The sequence below is a fragment of the Centroberyx affinis genome, unplaced genomic scaffold (assembly GCF_046629955.1).
Source record: "Centroberyx affinis isolate AG114_WGS23_722 - 3 ecotype Tasmania unplaced genomic scaffold, CSIRO-AGI_Caff_v1 ptg002385l_1, whole genome shotgun sequence".
Lineage (NCBI taxonomy): Eukaryota > Metazoa > Chordata > Actinopteri > Beryciformes > Berycidae > Centroberyx > Centroberyx affinis.
This window is the reverse complement of record NW_027280640.1, coordinates 271,169-299,167: the sequence shown is the minus strand read 5'-3', so window position 1 is coordinate 299,167 and position 27,999 is coordinate 271,169. Positions and strand designations below refer to the sequence as shown.

The window sequence follows — 27,999 nt, the reverse complement described above, 5'->3', positions numbered from 1 at the left end:
CTTATATATACACACGTAATGCTGTGGAGCAATTGATGACAAGGCATAAAAAATATACATAGTTGGTAAATGTGCAGTCACTCTATATTATAGTAATGGACACAAATTGCTAATGATCTTCTAAAAAACAAACCCTACTAAAACCTGAGTTTCACATTAAAGCAAGACGGTTTCAAGTATCGACTTCGTACAACTACAGGAGAGCAGTGGTGTGAAAATGCAGCTACAAAAGAAATGATTTGGTTTGAAAATGGTTCTGAAATGTTCAGAAAATGAGTACTTCTGCCATCAAAAGCAGATAAATACTTCAAGACTAGAACATGTGAATAATTACTCTGACACATCATCATCCTGTAGGTAGTTATTTGATGGTGCACACAAAACTATTTCAGGCAGAAAAATTAGATTACACTTACGCTTGATACAGGTTGATACACTTTGTTACAGTACAAAATGATAACAAAAAACAACCTTTTGGCTTAATTATATACAAAACAGTTCCTCCATTATCTAAGCTTTCAGGAGCGCTTCAACTTTCTGTACAGCATAGTAACTTGACAGTTGATGACCTTTATCTTAATATAAACACTTACAGTATTCCAGTCATTGTGTGTGTATGTGCATGTGTGTGTATGTGTGCGTTTGATATTGAGACTGTCAAAGCATAATACAATCATATAGCCGAGTCAGTGCTCAATTGAAACCCTTAACCTTGAATGTCTTGCAGAACAAGAATCACAGAGCGATAAAGGAGAAAGAACTCTCTTCCATAAGTGATTTCACACATCAGATCAGATGAAAGGTTTGTTCCAAAATAAGATATCCACCATTTCAGTAATCCTGATGCCTATTCTTACTAACGATCTCATGGCCTTTGCCAACACAAGAGTGATGTGTTTGAGGGCAGAATCATCTGTGTTTTTGAAATATTGACTGATTAATTTCAGGTGGGAACATTTTTTCCAAAATGGATGTACAATGGATGTTTTGGAATGAAACCCTTCAACCCTTCTCTATTCATCTGTGATTGAGGCACTCCAGTCGTTCTGTGTCTATTAGCCATGACGCTCAAATTACTTCATACATTCACCTGCTTTTATATATCAGATTCAAACGACAGTCTGTGGCAGAAGCGATCAGTAAGAAAGATTGTGTTATTGCATTGTTAAAACGATGCAGGGAGTCGTCCGCTGCCAGTACCTGAACTAACCGTCCCAAGCTTGAGTGCAGAATGTCCATCCTGAAATTCTGACAGGCAATCGTACGGTCGCCAAAAGACCATCGCCACCAGCACTTTAACAGCCAGGCATCCAGAAGGAAGAGCTGCAACCCCTACAGTGTGTGTGTACATGTGTGTGTGTGTGTGTGTGTGTGTGTGTGTGTGAGTGTGTATAAGTACTGATGTAGTTGTAAATTAAAAGTTGGGTAAACTACGACCTCCAATCGGTGATCATCATAAGGCAAATCACCACCAATACTAACCAAAACCAACTATATTTTAAGAAAAGCCTATGCCTATGCTCACATAACTTATATCTGTTTGATACTACTTACTATAATGCATAATGATGAATTAATGTCATAAAAATGTCTGCCTAAAAAAGGTGGGTAACCTCTATTCCACAAATGAAAAAAAGTTTAGGTTTACCCTGCTCTATATTCCTGTTAAATGTGTGTGTGTGTGTGTGTGTGTGTGTGTGTGTGTGTGTCAGTGAGAAAGAGTGAGTTCATCCTCTATTGTTTGGTCTGTTTCAGCTTCTCGATGTGGTGACAGAGCTTGAGCGCCGGGCCCAGCTTCAGCCCCATGTACTTCATGATGATGTCACTCCGCAGCAGCATCAGAGCCTTGCCATCAATCTCCTGCGGAGAGAGGAGCACGCAGTCAGCAGGGGGGCAGATTACAAACACTTCCTCTCCGAATAGGTCGATCAAAATGCGGATGACTTGATTAAGTCTTTGATTGGTGGAAACTCCTGACTGATTTGCGAGGAGCGGCGAACGTTGGAGAGGAACAGCTCAGGGACAGTTTATTTAACCGAGCGACTGTACAACACGGCACAGGGATTGAAAATGTAAAGCATGGATCTATACTCTGCTGAACAGGGTGGTAAACAGGATCAGTTTGGTCTTTGTTTTAAAAGAGGGCAAATGAGTGGCAGAAAATCAAAAAAATACTCACGTGTTTCCTGAACAGTTCGACGTGGGGGCCGAGGGTTTGGGGATCAGCCTCTTGCACAAACTGTATGACATCATCAACCGACCAGGAAGCGGCGTCATGGCCTGAACCCTCCTTGTCCTGTGTCGCATGATCTGGGCCTGTTGTTGAGCTAGCTGCTGTAGATCATGGGGGGGAAAAAAAGAAAGGAAAGGAAAATCAAATCAAACGTTATTTACATAGCACATTTACCAATTCTCGTGCCATCTGCTCATGTGTTTATATGCATGAGTATCAGGGTCAGAAATGAACAGAAATGAAACATTAATGGGCAAAAATTTTCCTGTTTTTGCATTTCACCCACTTTTCTTTTAAGCCGTTTTTGATCAGAAAAGAAACAAGCACACAGCCAGCAACATAGGTGAAGAAAATGCCACTTCAACACTGCATCAGCAATAAATAAAACAACCAATACTGTAAAAAAAAATTCAACAATCGAGGGGAGGAAGATGGACTGGTTGGTGACAAAGAGGGGAAAACAACACCATCATCTTCTATAAGGCCTGGTGTGTATGAATGTCTGTGTGTGTGTGTGTGTGTGTGTGCGTGTGTTTGAAACATGAGACCCTACCCTCCACTCGTCTCTGTGTGCGCACTGGGCCGGGTTCGGATGGGTTGGAGTTGACTCGTCGCAGTGGCGGCGGTGTGTGCGTCTGTCCGGGGTAATATGGCCGCTCCGTCTTTGGCACTCGGTAGTCCGATGCGGGCCGAAGGGAGCGGGTGCTGGCGGTGGCGTCCTTTGTGGAATCATCATTGGACAGGCCGTTCTCAGTATGGTTCAGTGGTTCTGGTTGAGGGAAGGGTGAGAGAGAGATGGACCCATAAACACAAATAGAAAACTCGCTGCACTGTACTGGACTGTGTACACATTCTTCAAGTGACTGAATAACACATAAACAAAGAAGAAGATGATTCAGAGGAAGATTTACTGAATAGGAAACAATGTCTTATATTATAGACATTTTTATATAAATAAATGTCCACTGTGCTGCTCTCTATTGCAACACAATAGTGATTCAACCTGTAAGCAGTTCATGAGAGCTTTTACATTTGCTGTTATAAACACCCGGTGTCTGGTAGGTATAGGTATAAAAAGAAGCAGAACTGCGTAGTTAGCATGAGCAGCAATAGCCACCATAGATGAACAGACCAAGAAAAGAGCTCCACCTACAGAATCTCAAACTTCATCAACAGAAAATCCACAGAAAAAAAGGAAAAAGACATCACAGTGTGATACTGTTTGACTGACAATATCTAGTCATATCCAAGAAACTTAAATATGTTTTTTTTTCCACTTGAACTTTGTCATTTTGATTCTGAAGACAAGCAGCCATTTTGTTCATTTCTATTTGTATGAGGGTGTTGTTGTTGTTCATAAGGAAGTGGGCCCAAAGCTAAAGCCTCTCACCTTCCTTTTTTTGTCTCTTAACTTCCTTCCTTCACAATGATTCCATGTAATACAGACATCTGTCAGGAGACATTACTCCTGCAGATGCACACGTTTGCCCACCTGACTTGGTCCTGTTGTAGTGGCGTATGTTACTGAAGGGGCTGAACGGCTGGGAGCTGAACAGGCAGTCGCTCTGCAGATGCTGGCACATCGTCTCCAGGAAACGCAGCACAGAGGAGGCACTGGAGGCGCAGGGAAGCTTCACGTAGCGGATACCATGCTCCGACCGCACTGGAGGTCACAAAGCACACAGCTAGTTAGTCTACGTACACACACACACACACACACACACACACACACACACACACACACACGTACATCATGTACATACACAACCAACGAGAAACAGCAGATGGTTTAGGGTTAGCACCCTCCCTTTATAAGCCCAAAGCCGCAATTTTGGCCCCTTGGTGCCCCCCACCCCACCTCACCCCACCAACCACCCCCCCACCCCCAGCCAAGCCTGCACAAATCCACAAATTTGCCTCTCTCCTCTTAAATCTACCCCCCCGCCCCCCACACCACCACACCCTTCCCTTCACAGCCCAGCCCCCCAGGGAGACCCAATCCCAGCATCCCAAACCAGGTTAGACGCACATGTCACTTCTCATTACAGACACAGTGCTCACATCAGCTGCTGCCACAGGCACTGTCTTTTATTCTTTCTCTCTTTCTCTCTAATTCCAAACACACACACATGGCCAAGTGACATTCATGCCCTGTGAGTGTGTGCTTAAACCAATTTCACCTGGCTGATTGCCTATCCAGGCTAGCCCCTTCCATTTGGCGTTAGGAATACATTAGAATATATCTAGCACTGCCTTCAGAGAAACACTGGCTGTCTTCGTAGTCTGCCTTCCACTGGAGCTTCCCTAAGTCTCCTATAGCCTGGCTAAGGGTGGATGGGCATGGAAACTATCTAGAGACTATCTAGATAATCTTGCTTAACCAGCTTGCTTATGCTTACATTGCTTTCAGATGGAATAATCTGTGGTAGTTGTCATGTTTACCTCTGATGACCTCTCCCCCTGTGTGGGCCTGGCTCTGCAGAAAGGACAGCAGCACGGAGGGCTGGTAGGTGCAGTCCACACAGGCCTGGACAGCCTGCTGAAGCACGGCGTTCACCGGTGCTGGGCCAAAGTGATCCGGAAGCTGCTGCACTAGTTTACGGTCAAGATGCGGGCCATAGTCACCGTGCTTGTTCACGTACACACACACTGGAACCACACAACAAGAGGGAGACATGAGTAAGAATTAACAAAACAAAACAATTTTGTGTCGTATCCAACACAGTAAAATAACATTTTGGTCGACTGTTGAACTGAGATAGAATTCACCACAGCACATGTGTATACATTCGGTATATGGAGTGAATTGTATCTGTTATCTAATTTACCTGTGCAAACTACATTTGGGCTGTTGCTATGGTTGTTGTCCGCTGAGGCATGGCTGGAGCTCGCTTTGGTCTCTGGGGGTGAGGCTGTAACTGATGACGCCCCCAAGGACTGCACCACCCGGGGCTTCCTCTGGAGCACAAAACAAACATACCCTATCTCATTAACTCTCTCTAATCTTCATAGGCTGTCAGTTAATGATTTATTATTGTTGCTCCTTAACATTTTTCTCTACCACATGCACACATATACTGCACTACCTGAGGAACACGTGCAGCAACTTCTAAAGCAAAGCTGTTCTCTTCAATGTGTTTTTATGATGCGTAAAAATCCACAAAAACACCGCCTCCCTCCAACATTCATCAGCCCACCTCAGGCTTCATCTCCTCTATATCAACATCATATTTGCCCTGATGCAAGGACCATTAAATGGCAGGGCCACCGGACCACAACACAATAGATTACCACTCTTGTGACAGCTCACCTTGCTACCAGGCTTGGGCCCTCTCTTCTTGTGTGGTCTGGGGGCCAGTTGAGCCCCAGTGCTAGTTCTGGCAGGACTCTGTGATGCCCCATTTACTGCTGCCGCCGCCGCAGCCTCAGCCGCTGCCTTCAGCAAGGCGATGGTCTGGGATTTGGGCCGACGACCTCGGACCCCCTTACGCACAGGGAGGGGCGGCAAGGGGTTGGGGAGGCGGTATGAGGTCTGCATGGAGGAGGAGGGGGTGGAAGAGGAGCGTCGAGTGGGGAGCGAGGCTGAGGTGGAAGAGACAGGGGCGAGGAGGGCACCAGGGAGTGTAACTGGAAAAGAGAGAGACAGAGAGAGAGAGAGTGAGTGATTGTTACTAAACCTGCAATCCACATTTAAGATTGCAATATAGATGAACAAAGATGATCAGAGAGGATAATGGAATGATGTAAGTTTGGACACTTCAAGTGTAATACACATATTAAACAAATTCAAATCCAAATCAGCAGCACATGTCACTTGTAAGCACCCCCCCACACACACACACACACACACACACATTCAAATCACCATGCAACAATTAACCAAATACAGAAACTAGTTTGTTCACCATACACAGAGGGATCAAACAAAGGCATAAGCAGTATGCCTTTGCTGTAGCTACCTACATATCCTTCAGCCAAGACATGGCTTGCATTATTGGAAATGTCACATATCAGAAAACCCTGAGGGAAATATTCATGATGATTGCCCAATTTCCCCTCAAATGAATCACAGCAGAGGAAATTTGGGGCGAAAGACAAACAGAGAGGGAATAATGAATAATTGAGTGTTCCTGCACAGGAGATAAGTTTTCAGTTTTCCAGTATTCTCTCTGAGATTGGCAGGTCCTTTGTATTTAGCCCCGCCCCAAACAGACTAAGGAGTCAAAAGTCACTAGTCCCCAGAGACCTGACTGATAAACCTCTCCTCAAACTTCAATTCACCTACTGCTTCCAGTAAGACTACATTCCTATTATGAAAAATAGTGATTACAGGGATAATATCCAAAATGGGGCATCACTTGCACATACAATCTACCAGCCTGCTGCATGCTAAACTAGAAGACACTCGGTAGAGTAAACCTCCGCCAACGCTGAACAATTCTCCAACTTGCAAAGCTGCAGCCTCTGTAAAACGGGTTATGTTTTTATCATTTGTCTTCCAGGTTTTATTTTTTGAGAAAATACCATGTGAAAATTTGAATGTGATCGCAGCATAATAGTTATGGCTAAAAAACAATAATCATCTAATGCAGGAAATCCCAGAATCATCACCAAAATCTAATCAGACGGGCTGTCCACCAAACTTCATCCAAATCCATTCTGTACTTTTTGAGATATCTTGCTAAAAAACAGAGTGGGGTGAAAACCTAGCCTCCTTTCAACTTTGCCGGTGGGGGTAATAAGCCTCTTCACTCCCGTTTCTCTACACCAGCACACAAAGACTTTGCTCAGGAAAGAAATATTTGCAATTCAGAAACGGCAATCATGCCCATCAGTGGAGGTGTTAAAATAGAGAGAAAGTGAGAGAAAAGGCATTGTTAGGAAAGAACACAAAAGCAGTGGCACCACCACCACCCCCTTCTGTCTTCATTAGCCTGAGCGTGACTCTGTGATATGATCACATAATCATCATGGTGCGTGTGTGTGTGTGTGTGTGTGTGAGTGAGAGAGAGAGAGAGAGAGAGAGAGAGTGAGAGAGAGCGATAACCATCTCCTATTTCAATACAACCTATTGCTTGAGAGCAGGAGCCTGAGAGTGCATGTGGAAGCTCTCAAGGGGCCGAGGCTTTCATTAGAGCCTCCTTGACTGAAGCGATATGGAAAGACTATGGAAGGCTTACAGTACTCTCTGAGGGCCAGCCGGGGCACCCTGAAAGCTGCTTAATTGGGAAATGAGTGAAAGTGGGAGTAGAATAGAACAGTGTTTTGTTTCAAAGGGTGAAGGCTCACTCCCTCACCAGGAGCGGCCACACAATACGCGCTCACAGGAAGCACTGCAATACCAACATGCACACACACAGTGGCACACTTATTCAGACTGAGCTGCAGGACCCATAAGTCCTACAAAGGCAGATCAAAATATGTTTGAAGGGTACCAATTGGTATCAGTGGGTTTTAATTCTACCATAGGAGATCTACAGAATGTCGGTGGCCTTCTCTGATCCTTCTCTTGTTGTGAAACAGAAAATGTAGTTCATTTACATTATCTGTGAACCACCAAAGCAACATGTACCATTACATTCCATACTACTGAATAATGTCATGTATCTCGTTTATTTATGAACAAATTCAAAGTAAGGACTAAAACATGTCTCTATTTGAACTGTACTGCAACTTGTGCAAGAAATCTACTGAAGGTTAACAAAGTGAAACATGGACTTTTGTATGAATACAGAATAAATCTGTGTCAGTTTGGTATTTGATACTAGTAATAAAAAATTAGGGATTGAGTCTGCCAAAAAAAGCCCTGTGCAAGGCGTCCCTAGCATGTATACTGAGTAACAAAACAGAGGCATATGGTACTGATCATGACTATATAATTCCAACTCGACCCATTGACCTGTGTAAGCCACGGCCCGGGGGAACATGTGTGTGCGTGTGCATGTGTGTGTGCGTGTGTGCACGCATGAGAATGGGGTCGCTGAGAAGTGTGTCTGCTGTCTGGGGGGTGGGGGGAAGGGCTCGGCAGAGTTGCCTCTCATCTAATTACACCCCCACCCAGCCCACCCTCACATGCCAAGCACCCTCACCACAAACACCCCATCCAGCCATACATACACACACACACACATATGGTCTGAGGAGTCAGGCCTGTTCTTTTGAGTGAATCTGAAGCACATGGCTATAGAAACTCAGTACGAGCCATAGACTCAGGTGTGTGTGAGTGTGAATGTGTGTGTAGGTGGTGGAAGGAGTAACTTAAACAGCTTCAGGGCTTCCAGTACAAACAATACTGTTTTTTTCTGTACCAAATTCCCACCATGGCTACATAAAGTCAGCTCAGACTGCACTTTGTTCAAGCACCACTGTGGCACCATGACCTGCGTGGACGGCCACCTTTGAACTGATCTTGTAGGTAAAACTGATCTTGTATGTAGGTAAAAGATGGGTAGACTATATATTTTCAGAATACTAGAAAAGTCTGAAATCCACTGATCTTTGCCTGAGCCTTTTGCAAACCAATTCCCGATGCTATAAACTAAAAAAAGGACAACACATGATCAAAAACACATGGTGCTCAAAGCGTAATTATAGCCAAAAAAAAAAAACAGTTTCATTATTAGACATTGAGTCATTCTGTCTAGAAATGCACACTAAGATACTGTAGGTACTAAGTCCAAAATGTGATCATGCTGTTTGGCTAACTGGCCATTCAGCAATGACATGAACAAAGAAAAGAAAACAGTATGAAACAATAGCTTTAATCATTTACACCCAGCTGGGAGGCTGCTACTTTTACCAGTGAGAGAACATGCAACAAAGACTAGATTTAGCTTTCTGTTCCCTCCTTTTATGGGTCACCAAGACTATGCTGTAAAGACTTGTGTAGGTTTGTAGTAATAGCTTGTAGTTATCTAAGCCAAAACATAATTTGAGAGGAAAATATCAAATCTAATGAAATAATCTTTTCCCAGATAGTAAAGTACTGAATATCCGTTCAGTTTACTTCCTGAACTGAGTGGATCATTAACTAAATCTACCTCAACTTGAATGCGTGTAATATATATTGACGCTTCTATTTCCCTATCTACTATCAGAGGCATTTCACTGATAAAGAAAATATCTGATGTAAGAAAGAGGCACATAAAGCCACTTCCAAACAAGGTATAGCTCTATGAAAACTTTTTTTAACCCTTTTTAATCTCATTGCTACATCACCGTGACTGCACTTAAAAATGTCTGCTAGGCCTAAACCACAATACATCCTTTAAACACAGTATGTCCTATAGTACAGGTAAAAGAAAATGTGTAAATCTTAAAAGACGTTTTTTTTTCCTCCCTTTGCACAAAAGAGTACACATACTAGAAAGCAAACCACTCAATCAAGAGGAAAAAGCAAACACATAAAACTCACCAGGAAATCCCCACCAACAAAGCAAAACTTGGTGGTGGTTTTAGTAGTAGTGGTACAAGCAGTGTAGTAATAGTAGTAGTTGTAGTAGTAGTAGTAGTAGTAATGTCCGCAACAATAACAGTCACTGAGTACAGTTGCTTCCTGGTTCTCTCTTTGAAACAACTCTTTCTTGTTGGCCAAGAGTCTTGATGTTTTTTTTCCCCGCTCTCCCTTCTGGTATTTTTCCTCTCCAGCTCTCGCTAATACACTCTCATCATCTGCACTTTATTGTCTATTTTCTGTGTATCTATCTGCTTTATTAATTCTCTCTCCCCTCTCTCTCTCTCTCTCTCTCTCTCTTTCTCCCGGCAGTAGTCCACAACAAAGCCCACGCTGCTGCTGCTGGCTGCTGCTGCTGGTTGAAGCCGCTGCAGAGCTTCCCTCCCAATGAATGAGCAGGGGAGGAGGAGGGGGGGGGGGGGGGGGGGGGGGAGATTTGCATAGGGGCTGGGGAGGGGGAGGAGTGAGTGAGTGAGTGAGAGAGGGAAGGAGGAAGAGCGGGTGTGGATGGGTGGAAGTGGGGAGGGGGGGTTGGAGCCCTTTATTCATGTTATCTGTAGGCCATATCGACAGTCTACATCAGTCACCTGCTTCTCAGCGAGGCTTGGGGGGAGGGGGAGATTGGGGGGTGGAGGGTGGGGGGGGGGGGTTAACGGTGGGGCTCCGAAGAGGGGGTGGGGGATGGGGAGGGAGGTGGGGGGGTAAAAGGTTAAACTGGATCAGAGGTGTCCTGATTGAGATGGGTGAAAGGGGGGGAAACTCCTGGAGTTAGAGTGCAAGCCGGTTTATGCACACACATTAGCAAGCTCTCCCTCTGAAATACGTACACACACTAGTACACACACACACACACACAGACTCGCAGAAGGAGGTCCCCCCCCGTGTAACCCTAGCCTATTCAGACACTCCCAGCTGAAAGATGGCAGGGTCTAGCGTCAGGAAACTGTGGCATAGTCGGATATCACCCCGGCTCTGCTCTGCCTCAGGAACAATGTGCAGCAGAAGCAGTCGGACCGCCTCAGAGGGAAAAGTCCCTGCTCTAATGTGAATCAGACAAAGGCATCTTAATCTGCCTCCAAAAGGAGTAATAAGGTTGCTCATATTGCAGTTCCAAGGAAAAGAACCTCTTTGATATGGGCTTGTGTGTGGCATGGTGTTTCTTAATGAGGTATTGCTTAAGAATATATAATTATTTGATACAATTCTTGCATTCTTAATGTATTTTTTAAGTCTATTCTTGTCAGACGCCCAAGGGAGAATTTGATTTGTTGTCTCTGTGAGTGCCAAATCTCAAAGATGGTTGATGGTTCAAGAAAAGAACAGTTAGCAGCTAGTTAATTACGGAAGAGGACAGTGATAAATATATAGAGAAATATATAGGATAGTTTAGAATAAATATTTACAATTATTATTATATATTATAATTATTTCTCTCACTTCTAATACTTAAATATTAGTACTTATAACAAAAATAGTGTCAAAATGACTAACAAAATGTTATTGTTGCCGTCTACATTATGGTTCAATTATTTAGTAATTTAATTACATATCAACAAGGTCATATATGTCCCAAAAGTAGAAAAAAAGGTTGCATTTATTGACTGCTGTATGTATGTATGTGACAAAAAAGTAACATTAATTTGCCTTAAACAGACAAAAATGAATACAGCCTGTGCCTACTAAAATAAATGCATACAAGTATTCTTACTGCATTCTAACCTAATGTAAAACCAACAACCAATCACTAAAACAAATCAAGAAAGAAGTTGTAAAAACACCAACTTCTCAACAAGCTGTACACGAAAGAAAATAACCACACCTAATTGGACACTCAATCTTGGCAAGATACTGTATTTTCTGTAATTATGGCAATCCTCCCTAGCTTCTTACAAACATATTTAGCAAGGTCACAGCAGGAGAATCTTCATGAAAGGTAATTAGAATTTTTATAGATTTAGTAACAACAATAGAGTCTCTCACTCTCTCATCATGATGTACAGCTAATTATCAGCTCATTAACACTTCAACCAAGCCTCCCCTCATTCACTTATCCGCATACACAGTCAGGAGTGTTAGTTGTCTGGTACTTTGGGATTCCCTGTTGGGTTTTTTTCCAAACTGCACACAAAAAGGGAAATGTCCGCTCACTCTCTGTGCAAGCAAGGTCCTGGTAAGCTCTCAGCAAGGTATGCCAGCTCCAGGATCAGAAGCAGATGTGAGGACATCACATCATGACTCCTCTCACCCGCAAGGATTAAAGTAATTCTTCTGCCAAGCCGTCTGGTATGGATCTATACTCCTAAAGCAAGCGCAACTCCATTCTGCTGTATGGGACACTAAAAACACTGGATGGAGGCTGTAAACTGGACCGCCTCACTGCCCAAGGAATGAGAACATGGTTGGGACCTTCTGACAGACATGTAACTACTGTCATCCATCAAGAAAGTAGAGCAGACCCGGGCCAGCACACACACACACACACACACACACACACACACACACACACACACACACACACACACACACACACACACACCTCTCCCATTAATCAAGTTTGTAGCCCTGGGTTATTTAAAGCCACATGCTTCCTGACCAGTGAATACCAACAACAGGGTAAAGGGGCAGTAAATTGCTGGATTAGAACAGATGTAATGCATGTACAGAATTCATGAGGATGATTGATATTTACTACACCTGGTAAACAGTATAAAAACCACCATTTCAAAATAAACAGGGGTACTCCAGGGTCGTTTCTCAAAGTGGTTTTGATAGCAAATGGCTTAATGTCTACCAAAAAAAATAAATAAAAAAAAACAGGTAAACGATGGGCGAGATGGACGAGATTAAATTCCTGCATTAGTTTAAATCACATAGTCACTTCTGAAATTGCCAAATGTAATTACCATATAATTAGGTGCTAAATGATAATCATTAGTTCAGTATTGCCCCTCACAAATTAATAATATCAATCTAAACTCTAATTTCCACAGACACATACAGGGAGATATTTCCCTAAGTGGGGTCCAGGAACATTCAGGGTCTCTAGAAAAGAGTATATAAACACACAGAGGGAATGGGTTTTATGTTCTTGTTATGTTTGGGGGGCCCAGACAAATCTGCATGTTTGGGGATCCTTTCTAATATTTTCAAACCAGTGTTTTTGAAAGTGGTAAAATAGGTGATATCTGAATTTCCTGCCATATCTCATGGTGAATTCGGAATTGATGAAAAAGGAAATTCAATGAAAATTCCTGTGAAAATCAATGCACCATATTTGTGTCAGATACCAAACAAATATAAAGAGCAAACACAATCAAAAAGTCATCATTTAATTCCATTGTCTCCATGGAAACAAATAAAATAAATATTATAGTTGCGTTCATGTCAATATATGAACTACATTAAAGTTGATGAAACGCTGTCATTTTAACAATAAAATATAATTTTACAAACTTGGTCAGATAAAGGAAATTTTTCTACAAATCCTAAATAAAATCCCAGTGTTTCTCTAACAGTTATGAAAATAGTGAGTAAACCACAAGGGAAATACAGGCATGAAAGAAGGGTGGTTAAGATATTAATTATTATTTCTGTTTCTAAGACATTATTATCCTAAAAAAAAGCTGTCACGATTATTTAAATATATTTCTATTTAGATTTCAATACTTAGAGAATGATGATATGTATATCTCATGTTAATTATGATTAGTGCATAATTTAAATGTCAAAATACTCACACTATTAAAGAATCTCTGAAATAGGTTAATTTGTATGAATGACCTAAATGTGCATGTGAATTCTCTGGATTGTGGATAATTAATTGAGGATACATTATTAATTTGACCGAGAGCTGAGGTTGAAAATTGTGAAGCTGCTTTTACACTGATAAGGATTATTAATTGGTTACAACTTGTCCTTAACGAATAGCTATTTTGTTAAAAAAAAAAAAAAAAAGCACACACAGAGAGATGCTAATTCATTTTAAAGATTCATACAAGACTCTTTTAAAATTTGAGACTATCTTAGAATACACAGCCGAAACTGTGAGGCAAAATTTTGAACCTAATTAAATTCATTTTGGCTGTTTGGTGATGAGGTCTTTTTTGTTCCCCTCCCCATCTACACCACTTCCAATTCCCACTTTGTATTATTCTATGCTGCTTTCCTGTGAGTATTACGCTATTTTTAACAGTGAAACCCCAAATCATTATTCTCCAAATAAACCCACTAATCCAAAACACATTTTACAACAATAGGCACACATTTTATTTCATCAGTATGAAAACTTTTCTTTTTGGATCCAGTTCCTCTGAACATGTGAGTAAACAAAATGGGACAAAGCAGACTTCTCTCAAGGAGATTTTAGATGCAGTTTCAGACTAAATGGGATAATAGGAACATGGCACGATTTCTTTTAACACAACAGATGACTTGAAGAGCAACAGCACATTAGTACCACTTTTTTAACCTGAGAATTATGTATTTGATGTATCTGGCCAGGCTTTAGTCAAACACATCAATCCTGTTCCTTAAATTACTGGGCAGACATGGCTAATTTATAAAAATCACAGATTGTTGCTCTCCCTCCCTTTGCTCCAACTGCCAAACTGAATTGTCACATCTTTCAAAAGGACAAAAAAGAGCCAAGAACAACCCAAACTGAGGCTAGTATCACACTTTTAAAAAATAGCCTGTGGTTATGTAAAGCGGCAGATAAATATATGAGAAGAAGATCAAAAATGAAAGAACTCCTCTTTCAGAAAGTGAAATCTATTCAGCCAGGCTCGCTGAATCTTCGGGGGACCTATGCAGACTCAGTGCAGAGGTCAGAGCTGCAGGTCACAACCCCACCAACTAACCCAGCCGACTCACCAGAGAACAGAGAGAGAACTGAACAAGAAGGCCCAAATAAAATTCAGACTAGGTCTTTCCTAAGATGACCTGGTTATTGCTATTTTTTCACTTTTTTGGGGGTTCTATGAGTTTTATTTTACATTTTATTTTACATCTTAAAAAGTAGGCCTATGCTGCAAAATATTAGGTGACAAAATACTCAATTAATTCTGAGTGTACGTACGACATTGTTTTAAATCATTGAAAACATTCGTATTTCCTATAATCACAAGGACCAGCACTATGCCAGAACTCAAACTACAACCTGTAATGAAGCAGACATGTCAGAATTTGTGCTTGTGCTGCTCTCTAGTGGTGAAAAGTGAAAATTGTCTCCTTTAAATATCCGAGACAGGATGTCTGTCCACCGTAGATGTCAAAGGTTATTAACCAGCAACAGGAAGAAGGAAATAAAACGATAGTCTGTGATACTAATCTTAACATTGGCCCTTACCAAACACTGCAGCCCAAATGCTGCACATGAGCAGACTTGCAGTGACTCTGTTAGGATGACCATCTAAAACCATCTGTTAATCTGAATCTTCTCAAGAGTCTGGAAAGGAACCTCAATCTAAAACAAAAGCCACCTTAGCTGCCTAATGTCCCGCCACAATCACCATGATATAATTCACATAACCAGATATGCTAAAGAGGACATCGATTAAGGTAATCAATGCATTAATTAGCAAATATTTCTATGTCAACATACTTGTCTTCACATAACTCATGTGAACTCCGGATCTTAAAACATTAAGGAGTTATTGTAGTTTCAAGAAAATCAGTTTTTCCTCATTAATATGCAAATTTATGCTGCAAGGTGCTCCAGAATTTAATCAGATCATCTTCTGTATAGGGGGAACCTGTGGTGTAAGTATGAAGTTTCTATCATGTAGGCTATTGTTCTTGAGTTATTGTGTTCACAAGAATGTGTCTACACACAGACAAACATACACAGACGTCACCATGACAACATAATGTCCCACATGTACCATGGTGGCAGGACATTAAAAAAAATTAATTAATTAAACACAAATCTCATGAAGCTAGAAGAAATTCGCTCCACACACGTGGATTTTATCTTTTTCGTCATCACTGACAGGTGGAAAGCTTTGTCCCAAATTTCATGAATTTCAGATTGACCACCATGCATTTTTGAGTTCATCCAGCAGGTTTTAAAAGGGTGTCATTAGACCAAGGGGCGGTCGAATTTTCTGAACCCACAGGAGAGCAAGTAACACAGTTTCAATTTCAAAATTCCAAACTTTTCCCAGACCTTATTTTCTTGATTTGATTTGAAGATTTTGGTCTTCAATACAATTTAGGTAGAAGTCATCTTGTCCCTACTAACTGCCATATCATTCTATGGATGATGAAGATTGTTTTTCACAGTAATAAATACCAGAATATTTGAGATGACAGGGGTCTAAACAACAGAAAAGTAGTTGCATGTACATCGGGACATTATAACAATAATTTTCCAAACCTTTTTGTGCGATTTGCAAACTTAAAAAACCCAATTCTTTTTCCACACATTTCCAGACTTTCCAGACTGTGTAGGAACCCTGTGCAATCCTTCAATCCGAGTTAAAACATGAAAATCACCAAAATTGGAGTTACAACAACAACATATGCTGGTGTGAGCATCTGTCAAAATTGAATACACAATACACACAATGTATGACAAGAATAAAACTTAAAAAAATACAGCCAAAGCAGCACTTACAGAAGTTCCCAGGTGGCTGTAAGCTGTGTTTTGTCAGGGCGCACCAGCCGACGGGGAAGATGTCTCTGGAGTCGAAGGGGCACCAGTAGTCGAAGGCTCCCCGCCAGCCATCAAACATGACGAAGATCTCCTGACCCCTGACCTCCCCTACTGTGGCCGGACAGATCAGGTAGGGGTTCTTCCTGTCTACTGCCTCCAGCTTCATACCAGGTTGGAAGTAGTTCTTAGAAGGGCTGGCTGGTTCCTGTACACACACGTGCAAACACACACACACACACACACACACAGACACAAAGACATACACATAAACAAGCAGATAAATATGTTCACAGCCTCTCAGTTTGGCCATCAAACGATAGCCATGCGATTGTGCATTCCTAACACTTCACTTCAGTCCCTACTAAGGTTAGACCAATATATCGCTTTGCTGATGTATCGGGCCAATTTTGGGCCTTTATTAAATATCGGATGCAGGCCGGTCAATGTTATCCACCTCCAATATGATGGAGATTCCTCTCTGAGCACAGATGCATGAATACAGTCTCTTCAATAATGTTTTTTGTAAAATAAAACAATCTTCATTTAAAGGCAGAAACAGATCTCAGAGTTTCCTTACCAATGCATGGGTGCCTTTAAGAGCTGCTAACCCCAAAAACAATTTGATTACTATGGGTTTCAATGGAGTTTTAATGTCCAATGATGGTCTAAATGCTGTTTCAGAGGCTTTTCCACCCTGACAACAAAATTCTGGGGGAAACACTGAATGCTTGTAATTTTGGGGGCATAAAAATGGTCACATTTACAAGTATTGAATATTGGCACAAAATATTGGCTATCCTATCGGCAGCTTCAATAAAATATTCATATTGTATTGGCCTTCAAAAACCCATACCGCTCCCTCCAGTTGTCAATACCTTCTTAAAAGCTGAGGCAGGGGCCATCTCTGCTCCACTCAGCGTCCTCAAGAGGAACATGGGCCATGAGGAGGCATTCATCCTGAAACCTGAGCGCACAGTCAAAACAACAGGTCAGACTTCCTCTAACTGTGAATATGTTAGGGTGGATCAATGGTGGCTCAGAGGTGACAGTTACTACTATGAGTAAACTTACTGCCCATGAGTCAAAATGTTCTTTATACATAATACATTTTCTCCATGTAGCTATTACATAGGTATAGAAGTAAATAAATAAACATTGCATTATTAAATATTCTTACAAGGCTAAATTTCACAGACTAAGATTAAATGAATTCACCATTTCACCCATTCACCAACAAAGTGAACTAAATTGTGGATGAATGAAATACATGGCAGTACAAAATTTCTCAATTAAATTCTAAATAATCCTTAGTAAGTAATGAAGTAACTCATTACATATTTTGTTTAGTCCACCATTTCTTTTTCTATGTACTTCACTTATTCAAACATTTCACTTGTCCAAACACACTCCGAACCAAAAGCTCAAATAAGTGTACTGAAATACTGAAATAACTGCTCTAAGAAAAGTGCTATAAAAATAGATTAATATCCCACTGCTATCTTTAACACTTCAAAGGCCTGGCTTACCTAACGGAGGCTGCAGCATGTCTCCGTTCCTCTCACAGGTTCCTATCGGTTGGATGTCTGACGAGTCAACCAATCGCCAGAAGTCGTTGGTGTTGTCACTGCCATCCAGACGCAGGCGCAGACGAGTACCCATCATGCCCATCACCGTGGCGATACACACAGAGTTAGAGTTGCGGGGGTCACGCGCCTCAAGTTTCATACCTGCCTTGAAGTCGTTGGAGGGGGGGATCCTGGCCTGGATGGGTCAGACAAAGGGTCTTTCATTCATTATCATGCACTCTTACGTATAATAAGGATGGTTATTATTGAATGTTTGTATTTCTTGATGTTAAAGGGGCCCTATCATAGGAATTCAAATCTTTGTCTATTTATATACACAAATGATCAAAGATGATTAATGTAGACATTGTTAAAACTTGATTTTGTTTGAGTGGATTTAAAATTATGTCATTTTTAAAAATCCAGCAGGCAGTTTCAGACTAACTCGAGCCAACGCATCACAACTGGACTTGGTCTTGATTGGCTCTCCTCACTAAAAAGTTGCAAAAATCCTTCCAATCTGGCAAGTTTGCAGCATTTGACCTGACAAACCCCCTGGAAAGCCCCCAGTCAGCAGGTTTACCTCATTTGAATTAAAGGAGCATGTTCTGTTAATGAGAGATTAGTCTTCAAATTCCATCAATAATACCCTTTTAAGTTAATTACATCTATTTACAAAACATCATGAAGAACATTCTTGAAACATATTATATTTGAAAACAAAATCATGAAAACTGAACAATATAGGTCTGATATAGGTTTGATAATTGTGACTTAATGATCAGCTACCTGTCTGAAGCAGTTTGGCGAGGCAGCAGTGGAGGAGGTTTCCTTCAGGTACTCTTCCCAACTGAATGGTTCTAGAAACAGGGGGGAACAAACTACTGATTACTGAAAAGTTGTAATTACGACTCTGACTGGAGTAGAACACAAGTGTGAAATACGGCACGGCTGAGTTACTCCCGGTTACTGAAATGAACAAGAAACAAATGACCTAAACAAACTGGGGCTGCATTCACAAAACAAAAACAAAATCTTCTTAAGTGCTACTTTTTTGTAACTTTAGACTTAAGAAAAACTTGCTAGGAAAAAACAGACAAATGATTCTTGAAAGCAAAGCTCTCAAATTTTTTCTTGAATTTTTTCTTCAAGAGAACCTTCCAGTTGTCTTAAAATTGAAAGAGGAACAGGCCAGAGATCAAATCTGCCCACCGTTAGATTTGTCGAGGGCAGAGCCTGGTGTGATGCTGCTTCGTCTCTCCTTCTTCTCCTCTTTTTGGTCTGAAATCAAAGGTCATTCAACCAGTCATCAGCAATTGGAAGTTACCAATATACAGAAGGTAATTACTATGAGAATGAAGCCATATAATTTGTGATTATTATGGATCTGAGAGCACATGGCAAGATGACTAAATAACTCTGCACCTAAACAACACAAATTCTAATTGTCTGATAAGAAACTTCAGTAGACACTTGTAGTCATGTATCATATTTCTTATCAAATATTGTGGTTATAACTTAGATGACCAAATTCTTGTTATTAAAAAATAATACTATAATAGCATGATAACCAAGAAACATACTGGCAAATAGAACAGTGATGTGAAGCTCCGAACCCTTTACCTCTGTGCGGTGTTCTGCCCATGGTGGCCGGTGGTAAATGTACCGCTCCAGATGAGGTGAAGTCCGATAGGCAGGGACCTCGCCGGTTACCTACACATACACTGGAGGAGACACAGGCAGGCCAGAGAGTTCATCCACAACATCCAAATTACCAGAATGCAAAACCCCATGGTAGGCCAATACTGTGGGTAAAAATCTTGGGAGTGTAATTGATTAATCTGTTAGTGTTAGTTAGGTTTTTTTGCTTGTTTTTGTTTTGTTTTTTGTTGTTGTTTATTCCTCCAATATGTAATACATTACAGAATTACATGTAACCTTCTTAAAATTGTAATCAGTTGCATGATGCACTGGTTAACTTTGAATGGCCCTTTTATAGCCCTCCTAAACCCCAAAAAATCAATAGATTATAAACTGAAATTCACAATTCATTCCAATTTCCCAGACTGTAATTTGATCAGTGTTACGATCATCATCTCTGTGTAAAATTGCATGCATGTTCATAACCTCACAATCAATGTGCCTTTTTCCCTTCAAATACACTTCTGTGCTTTTTTGTTTGTTTGTTTTAATGGGGGTTTCCTTCAGTAATTGCAGCAGGTAACCGTTCTGAATATTTTTGTAATTGGATTACCAAAATCCTGTTACATCTAATTCATTACTCATATCTTGGTTATAAACAGATTATAATATTTCCTCACTTATTGAAACTTTACACATCAAAAATGCAGCAGTCATAATAGAATGCACTATATCCCAATGCAAACATCTAATTCTATTAATTGTGCATAATTGCTAGAATTTAAATATTTATAAAAATATCATACCAAAAATGTTACAAATGTATGTACTCATGTTATTGTAAGGCACTCTAGATAATAGTGTCCACTAAATAGCATGCTATGTTATTTCACAAGTCCATACAGGCTCCTCTAGCAAAAGAGACTGAAATACTGACGCTTAATTTTCATTTCTATACTGATGTGGAATAGGATCTATTAGTAAGAGACAACATTCACTCATGATGCACTGTCAAAATCCCCCCAAAAATACAGTTCAGTATAGTTAAAGATAATATTAGAATTACAATGCAGATGTTACCACACTGTCTGCAGTGGAAATCTGGTAGAATAATCCGGTTCAGGTTTACAATAACATGGAGCATAGTCCCACTTCCTGCAGTCATTACATGGTGCCAACTCAAAAAAAAAGCAGATAAATAAGCCAAGGTACAAGAGCTTCAAAATAAGTGATAAATTCCAAAATGAAATCCAGAAATTGGAAAGTTAAAAGCCCTCCAGAAGCCAGACAATGTCTCCTCTCCTCGTCTCAAACATTGTAGCCTTTGCAGTGTATCCTAGCGGTCCCTCCCTCTCCAGGCCCTCTGTCTTAGCTGTGAATCCCATTGAGTCGGGAGCCATAAAGATTCCAAGCTGCCATAAAAAGCCATTAAGAAGTGTGGATGTGGGGAAGGCTGCTGGCTAACATGAAAAGGATTCCAGCTCCGCTCCTCGCCCATCTCCAGACTGGCTGTGTGTTTGCTCTGGTCTGTCTGCCTCCTTCAAGAGGGTCAGACAAAACCCCCCAGCAGACCAGGAAGCACTTAATTTTTACAACCTCCATTTCCACTGAGGCAGGCACTGATCTAGGATTAGTGTAATGTTCACAAACCCTAATAGTGAGAAGATCTGAAAACAAGAGGAGTTGTCAAAATGTTTATCTTCTTTTCCATCAGAAAAGAAAATAGGAAAAAAAGTCATACTTTGCCCAAAGCTGTTTCTAAGTTATAATGATGCAAATTTTTTTAAAAAAGGCAACATAATACATTCATTTATACTGCATTATGAAGCGTTTTGCATAATAAAAAAAACAACTCAAGTTTAAATCCTATTTGATAATCACACAAATATTATTATTTTAGTGTGTAATTTAACACAACAATTACATGAAACAAGTAAAGTCAAAATAGGTTATATTGAGCATAATATTTTCCATTGCAGTTTATATCATAACACATAGTATCTACAAATTCTGTTAAATTAAAGCTATAATGTGACTAAGCCCAACTTTAACATGCAATTTGCACCTGCATTAAGTTTCTATATATTTCCTACATGCATGTGAGCAATATAGACCTTTTGATGATGGAATGAGGAAGTTGCTCATTATCTATCTGCTAGTCCTGCTCTTCCAGAACATTTGCTTAAGCCCACAGGTGATGTGCTGACATGCCTTCCTGGAAAATGGTCTTTGTGCAACAGTGTTGAGAGAGAGGCTAATTTGACAGAAATAGTCCTAATTATTGATCAATTATAAGGTTATTTGCCCTATAAGAAGGGTAAAGTAGGAATAGCATTAGCCACATCAGAACTAATTAAAAAAATCAAGTTTATTCTTCTGTTAGACCAGTGATGAAGTGGTAAATAGAGAGGTGGGTAAACTATCAGTGTAGTCAGTGATCTGCAAAAGGTAAAGAGCCACTAATTTAAACAAAAAACAGCTATATTCACAGAAAAGCATTAACTTCTGTTTATTTCCCTTTAAAGGCACATAACTTACATGAGGTTAATGTAAATTCATGGTGCATACTCCATTAATTTACACCATAAAGAGTTAATATCAGCCTAAACAAGTGGGTAAAGTTGTTGAGGTGGATTTCCCCTCCACCACCTCCATATGTGGGACTAAAGAGGGAATTTGCCTTTTTCACTGGCGACCCAAGCTGTGAATTTGCCAATTAATGCAATCATCCTACATCGTTTTAAACCAAATTTAGAAGCAGTCGCTCGGCCATGCGCGCCTGGCATTGTCTCTGTGTTAGAGAGGATAAATTGTAGACTGGAGGATTAAAGATCATGTTACTGCTGTGAGACTGAGGGGTGTGAGCCGCAGCGCTGTTCACAAGTGGGCGTCACCTATAGGATGGTGACATAGGATGGCTTCATATCAATTTCCCACATCAGCCAGCAAGTTTCCTGTCATTATTCAATTGTTTGGCCTAATATTTTAGCAACACAACCATGTCATTCCTTCGTGGGAGTAGGTGTCGTGTCGTGGAAAATAAGCCCGTTTTTATTTGCCATATGCATGATTTAGGTTGGGGGGAGGAGGGGGGGGGAGGCTGAAGAGGTAGAAGATACAACCCGTAAAATTAAATTTGAAGAAAAGTGTGACGCATTTTCATTTGGGTTATGATCACATTTAGTGGGCGGGACAGCGCTCATTATACACAGCGCTACATTGTAACAACGGACGTGATACTATAAATCAGTGGGATTCACGCCAAACCGCTTTTCTCCGCTGTTGTAATTCTCTGGAGGAATTCAGTAAATACAACGCGGTGCGAAATCTGCAGAGTTGAATGGTTTACTGTAGGTGTACGCACCAAGCTCTACGTCTGCAAGAAATACAGTACACACATGCTCTTTTATCACTGCATTTACAATTAGAAGAGAACTGCTCGCTTTTGATCACATCCCGGAAAACAAACGAGAGTGAAACTCATAACTTGTAAGACAAGGAAGTAATTATGAAACATGAGCCATACCCACCGTTTGGACAAGGTATTTTGATGGGAGATTCCTCACTTTCTATCAGATGCAAGCCGCCATATTCGCTGCACCTCCGCGCATGTCCACCACGCAGAGCTGTAATTCATATTTTTCCACTGGAGGTAAAAAAAAAAAAAAGAAAGAAAAAAAAAGAAGAAGAAGAAGAAAGAAAGAAAAAAGAAAAGAGGAAGAATTATTAATTGATTGCCTTATTAGGTCGTAAATGTTTTGTGTTGGTATTTGATAATAAACTGCATGGCATGAGGAAACGAAAACATATAAGGATTTAACCGTTCGTCTTGTAATCCAGGGGAAATTTATGAGAATGAAAGAGCTGAAATACCTGCAGGCACTGGACGGTTTAAAATGTAAAATGTGAATGGCTCACAATAAAGCAGACCACTGTAAAGAAAGAAAAAAGTCAGATTACACCTTCATAAAACCGTTCAGTGCCTTGAGGATGAACAAATACAGTGAGAAAGATGAAGAGGGAAGATAGAGATACACTGAAAATCTTTTTGCCTTTACTCTATATTGTTAGATAGAGAGAAAGACATGGAAAATATGAAAATATGTAAAGATCATCGATTTATTGAGTCATGATTATTCACGCTCAGCAAACCTTCCCATGGATAACCACAGGTTTGAAAACAAGATACTCTCCAACTAAGTGTAGGTTTTCAGTTGCTCTGTAGTGGTTTGTGCCTATTTATACTGGTAAAATGTGAAGTAACACCTGGCTTCAACTCGAACCAAAGACAGATTTCTTTTGTTTTTTTCTCTCTTTTTTCTAGTCTCAAACAACAAATGTGGTAACAAATCTAAGTGAGAAATCTCTTTTTTTGGCGAGGGCTGTTATTGAGACCAAATGTTCCATAATGAATAAGGCTCTGTACAGCTAGAGTCTGAGTTATATGTAAAATGTGTGTGGCTGACAATAAAGTAGCCCACAGTAGCTAATGGAAAAACTCAGTCTACACTTTCCCAAAAATGTTCAGTGGCTTGAAATAGTTCATTGTTGTCAGGGTTTATAAAATCATATCTAGGCTATATATATATCTATTTCCTAAATATATTTATAGTAAATGTATATATTTAGCTTATGTCCTTAAATTATGACATGGTTATCATGCTTTGATATGAAAACTTAATATTACTGTTCCAACGGTTTGAAATGGTTTTCAGGTGTAATCAGTGTAGTCTTCTTAAAAATAACGTGCAATATAAAATACAATAATAAAATATTCTTAACCAAGAATATTCAATTGTTTTCAGGGACAAAGCTTTTTTTTATTTTGTATTTATTTATTTTTTTAGATTTATCATTGTGTCTTCACAACTGATTGATAAAGTTACTATAGTGACCCTTTCTCTCGAGTGTAGGTAGTTATGAGAACAATCAGCCCAGAGGATGACCTGGAAGTGAATTATATCCCACTGAAAGAAAGAACATGGGCCTGTTCAAGAGGCTGTTAATTTGCACAACAGTCACTTTCAGCTATACATTCACTATCCAAATTATCAGCAACACCTGCTCATTCCATGGCTGACTCTAGGTGAATCTATGTGAAAGCTGTGACTCATCACTGATTTCACCAATTAATTCCCATTCAGTCATGAAGGGGAGATGCAGGTGGAGGAGTGGAGACAAGCTAAAGGAGGGTTTTTAATCAATGAGACAACTGGCATATGGATTGAGCAACAGGGGATGCAACTCATCTGCAAGGTGTAACATTTTGTAAATTGTGTGTATTTATTGAACAGTAATGGATATCAGAGATGACCCATATAGGCCTATTCATAATTATAAACTGGAGCCCATTCCATCGCAAAGTTGTTCCCATTTCATTTTATCACAGAGCCTACCAGAAAAAGCCACTGCTGGAACGCACAGAAAGGCCCGCCTACTGGACCACAGGCTTGGTTTGCTGCGAGGCGATTGGCTGAGAGAAAGACGTCTCTGATTCTATTGGCTGCAAGGCGCGTCGCTCACAGGAATGACGATTTTGCTGCTATAACCAGCTGATGCTGAGGCTATGAACACGGAGCCTCTGAAGAACTGTTGATGGTACATGGATACCCCGCCATCGGTGTCTGCCTGCGGATTTGGTTTCATCTACACCAAGGAACTGAGTGAGTAGGATATTTGATCGTGTCACGACGCAGGGCCGAGGTTTTTACCCACACGGGCTTTGTCCGCTCCACATGATGTTTCTCCGTCTTCCACATCATCATTTTCATGGGCATGATGCTCTCTGCGCTTCACAGATTGAGGTTTCTCACCTAGTAGGCGACACATCACATCGGCAGGTAAAAGGGCTTCATTCGTTTTAATGATGGATGGGGCTGCGATGGCTCCTTGTTTTTTGTCTGCGTGGAAATCATTCTAAAGGCAATTTATAGGCAAACGCTATTTGTGAAGCTTGTTGTGCAACACTGTCGTGAACGTGGCCCGTGTACTACGTTATAATATATGCACTGGTTACTGTGTAGGCTGAGAAACGCGTGGACAGCGGTGGAATGGTGGTGCGCTCCGCAACGCAGCGATGAGAGACGCAGTTTCGGTGCAGAGAGCAGCATTACTATCCCCTCTCTCTCTCTCTCTCTCTCTCTCTCTCTCTCTCTCTCTCTCTCTCTCACCCTCACCCCCCTCTCTCTCTCATACACACACGCGCACGCACGCATGGTAACCTGCCTATAAAACACGCACATATGACATTAAATTCACACTCTTTCCCAGTGTAAAACACACTCTAAAAGTCACTCACTCCCACGATTCTGTTTGCATACAACAGACATATGTCGCAAGGGGATGTTTCTGTCCATTCTATCTATATTTCAATAGCCTACTTCCATAGTGATGTTTCCACCTTATTTCCATTTTCTAGCTGTCTGACTAATGGCTGCAAGGAGAGGCAGCAGCTTATCAATCAAATGACTTCATGCTGTATCCAGACATGATAGGAATTGCCATACCTCATTTTTATAAGACATTTTTCCCTGAGTATATACTGTGCCCCAGCTCCTCTACTGGTCTAATTATAAGCTCTAGGCTATCTTTGTGTATTTGGAGATGATATATTGATTAAAAAAAGGAATCTAATCCCTTCCTAAAGGCAACAGCATAGCCTTAAATGACTAGCCATGGCCCTGGCATCCACCTTATCACTTCCCCTGTAAAGACTTGTAGGCTGTGGAGTGTACGCTGCATAGGAAAACGCCCACACAAGCACATGAGCCAAATCAACATTAAAGCTGCTCTATGTAGTTTGAAGAAATCTGAAGCTCTGAAAAGTAAAAAAAAAAAAAAAAAAAAAAAATCTTTTGCACTGCTGAATATATCAAGTGTTATACAAGGGAAGTTGGATCAACAGAACACTATCAGAAACTGTGCTGCTTTGCTTTGATGGTTCCACTCCAACCACATTTACAATACAAAGAGGCGTCTAATAATGTTGGTCATGTGACAAGGCGAGATCTAAGCCTTTGCAAATGATTATTCTGAGTCATTTTCTCTTCCCAAAACAACACGGTTGAGCTTTAAGCATGTAACAATGTTGAATAAAAAGGAATATGTTCTTGGAAATTGAAGTAAAACAAGAGGGAAGGAATGCATGATCAAAATAAGGACTAGATTTTAGCAAACAGGAAGAATCTTTGAGGGAGTTGTGAGACTGTGAGAATATTTTATTATCAGCCACTTCAAAATACATTTTGCATGTGGCAGCAGCAGAGAGCTGAATGGCTCAGTTACAATTAATTATAGAGTGGGTACAATTAACAACGGTGCAGAACACCATTGTTTGGATATTAGATTTAGATACATGCATGACTTGATAGTGCTGCCAGTCATATTCAGTCTAGATTGTCATCCTTGCAGTGTCCTCCACTACAGGGTTAATGTGTGGGTGGTGAGATGGAAGCGGATGGGATAGGAGGAGTGTGTGGAAGTCATGCTTAAGTCATCTATGATTTAAATGTGTCCTGAAGGAAATGTTGACTTACTGTACATTTACATGTCCTAGTTAGCTGCCATCTGTGCCAGCACCCTACTGCGTGTGCAAGGAATGATGGGAAGGGGGACCTTGGAGTGACCCCTCCCTCAGCATATTTTAACACTTTGCTTCTCTATTTTCTCTCTGGTCCCTGCAGGTCTGACTGTATGGAGGTTTGGATAGGAGTGTGAGAAGGACAGCCACAAGAAACTGAACGAGATCAAGATAGTTAAAAGGAGTTAGGAGACAGCTGAAGTCGAGGGAGAAACAACAGGGAGCGGAAAATTGAGTCATAGCTATTTAAAAAAAAAACAAGAAAGAGTAAGGTAAGACTGAAAAAGAGTGGCAGAGAAAGAAGAGACAGCTGAAGTAGAAGAGGAATGAAGATGGGGTGTGGTCAGACGCTTGCCAGACTTCTCCTGGACTCTACAGCTCGCTTTGTCAACCATTGGTCAAAGCAGGGCTCTCCTCTCTAAGCCCCGCCTCCTGCCTGGTCCAAGCAGCCAATTTCACCTGCTGGAAGAGTGCCCCCCCCTCGGTGATGTGATGAATAAGTTTGAAGTCCTTGGCATTGTGGGAGAAGGTGGGTGGTTTTAAACAGTCGTTTCTACTGCATGGTTTAGAATGTGAGTGAGGACTGTACGTGCTACACATGTCGCTGTTGTCCTGCGAAAAACCTCGTACTCAAATCTAGGTGATTTTGATGTTTTAATTTCATGCTTAAATTTCATGCTTCTCTATGGGTGGAGACAATTGTTCCACCGTTGGTCTTATGAAACCCTTTCGAAACCAGTTGGATAAATTAAAAAATGCCTGGCAGTCAGGCTGAAAACATGGCTGTTCCTGTTCCTGTCATTTTAGAGATGCAAAGTTTTCACTGGACAGCAACAATATAATATACATGTAAAACGCAGACATCTTTGTTCA

The 27,999-nt window shown here is 40.7% G+C and overlaps 1 protein-coding gene across 1 annotated transcript; it reads right to left on the bottom strand.

Annotated features, from left to right (window-relative positions):
• On the bottom strand, window positions 1-23,105 carry scml2 (Scm polycomb group protein like 2). Its single transcript, XM_071533615.1, has 14 exons — window positions 23,078-23,105; window positions 19,530-19,630; window positions 19,119-19,187; window positions 18,696-18,766; window positions 17,868-18,102; window positions 17,217-17,305; window positions 16,303-16,546; window positions 5,544-5,860; window positions 5,062-5,191; window positions 4,676-4,882; window positions 3,726-3,896; window positions 2,787-3,002; window positions 2,180-2,334; window positions 1-1,860 (listed from the first exon to the last, which is right to left on the bottom strand). Exons 2-14 carry the CDS (start codon window positions 19,549-19,551, stop codon window positions 1,735-1,737), a joined length of 2,052 nt encoding a protein of 683 aa, XP_071389716.1. The 5' UTR covers window positions 19,552-19,630; window positions 23,078-23,105; the 3' UTR covers window positions 1-1,734.
• Between the last annotated feature and the right edge of the window lie 4,894 nt (window positions 23,106-27,999).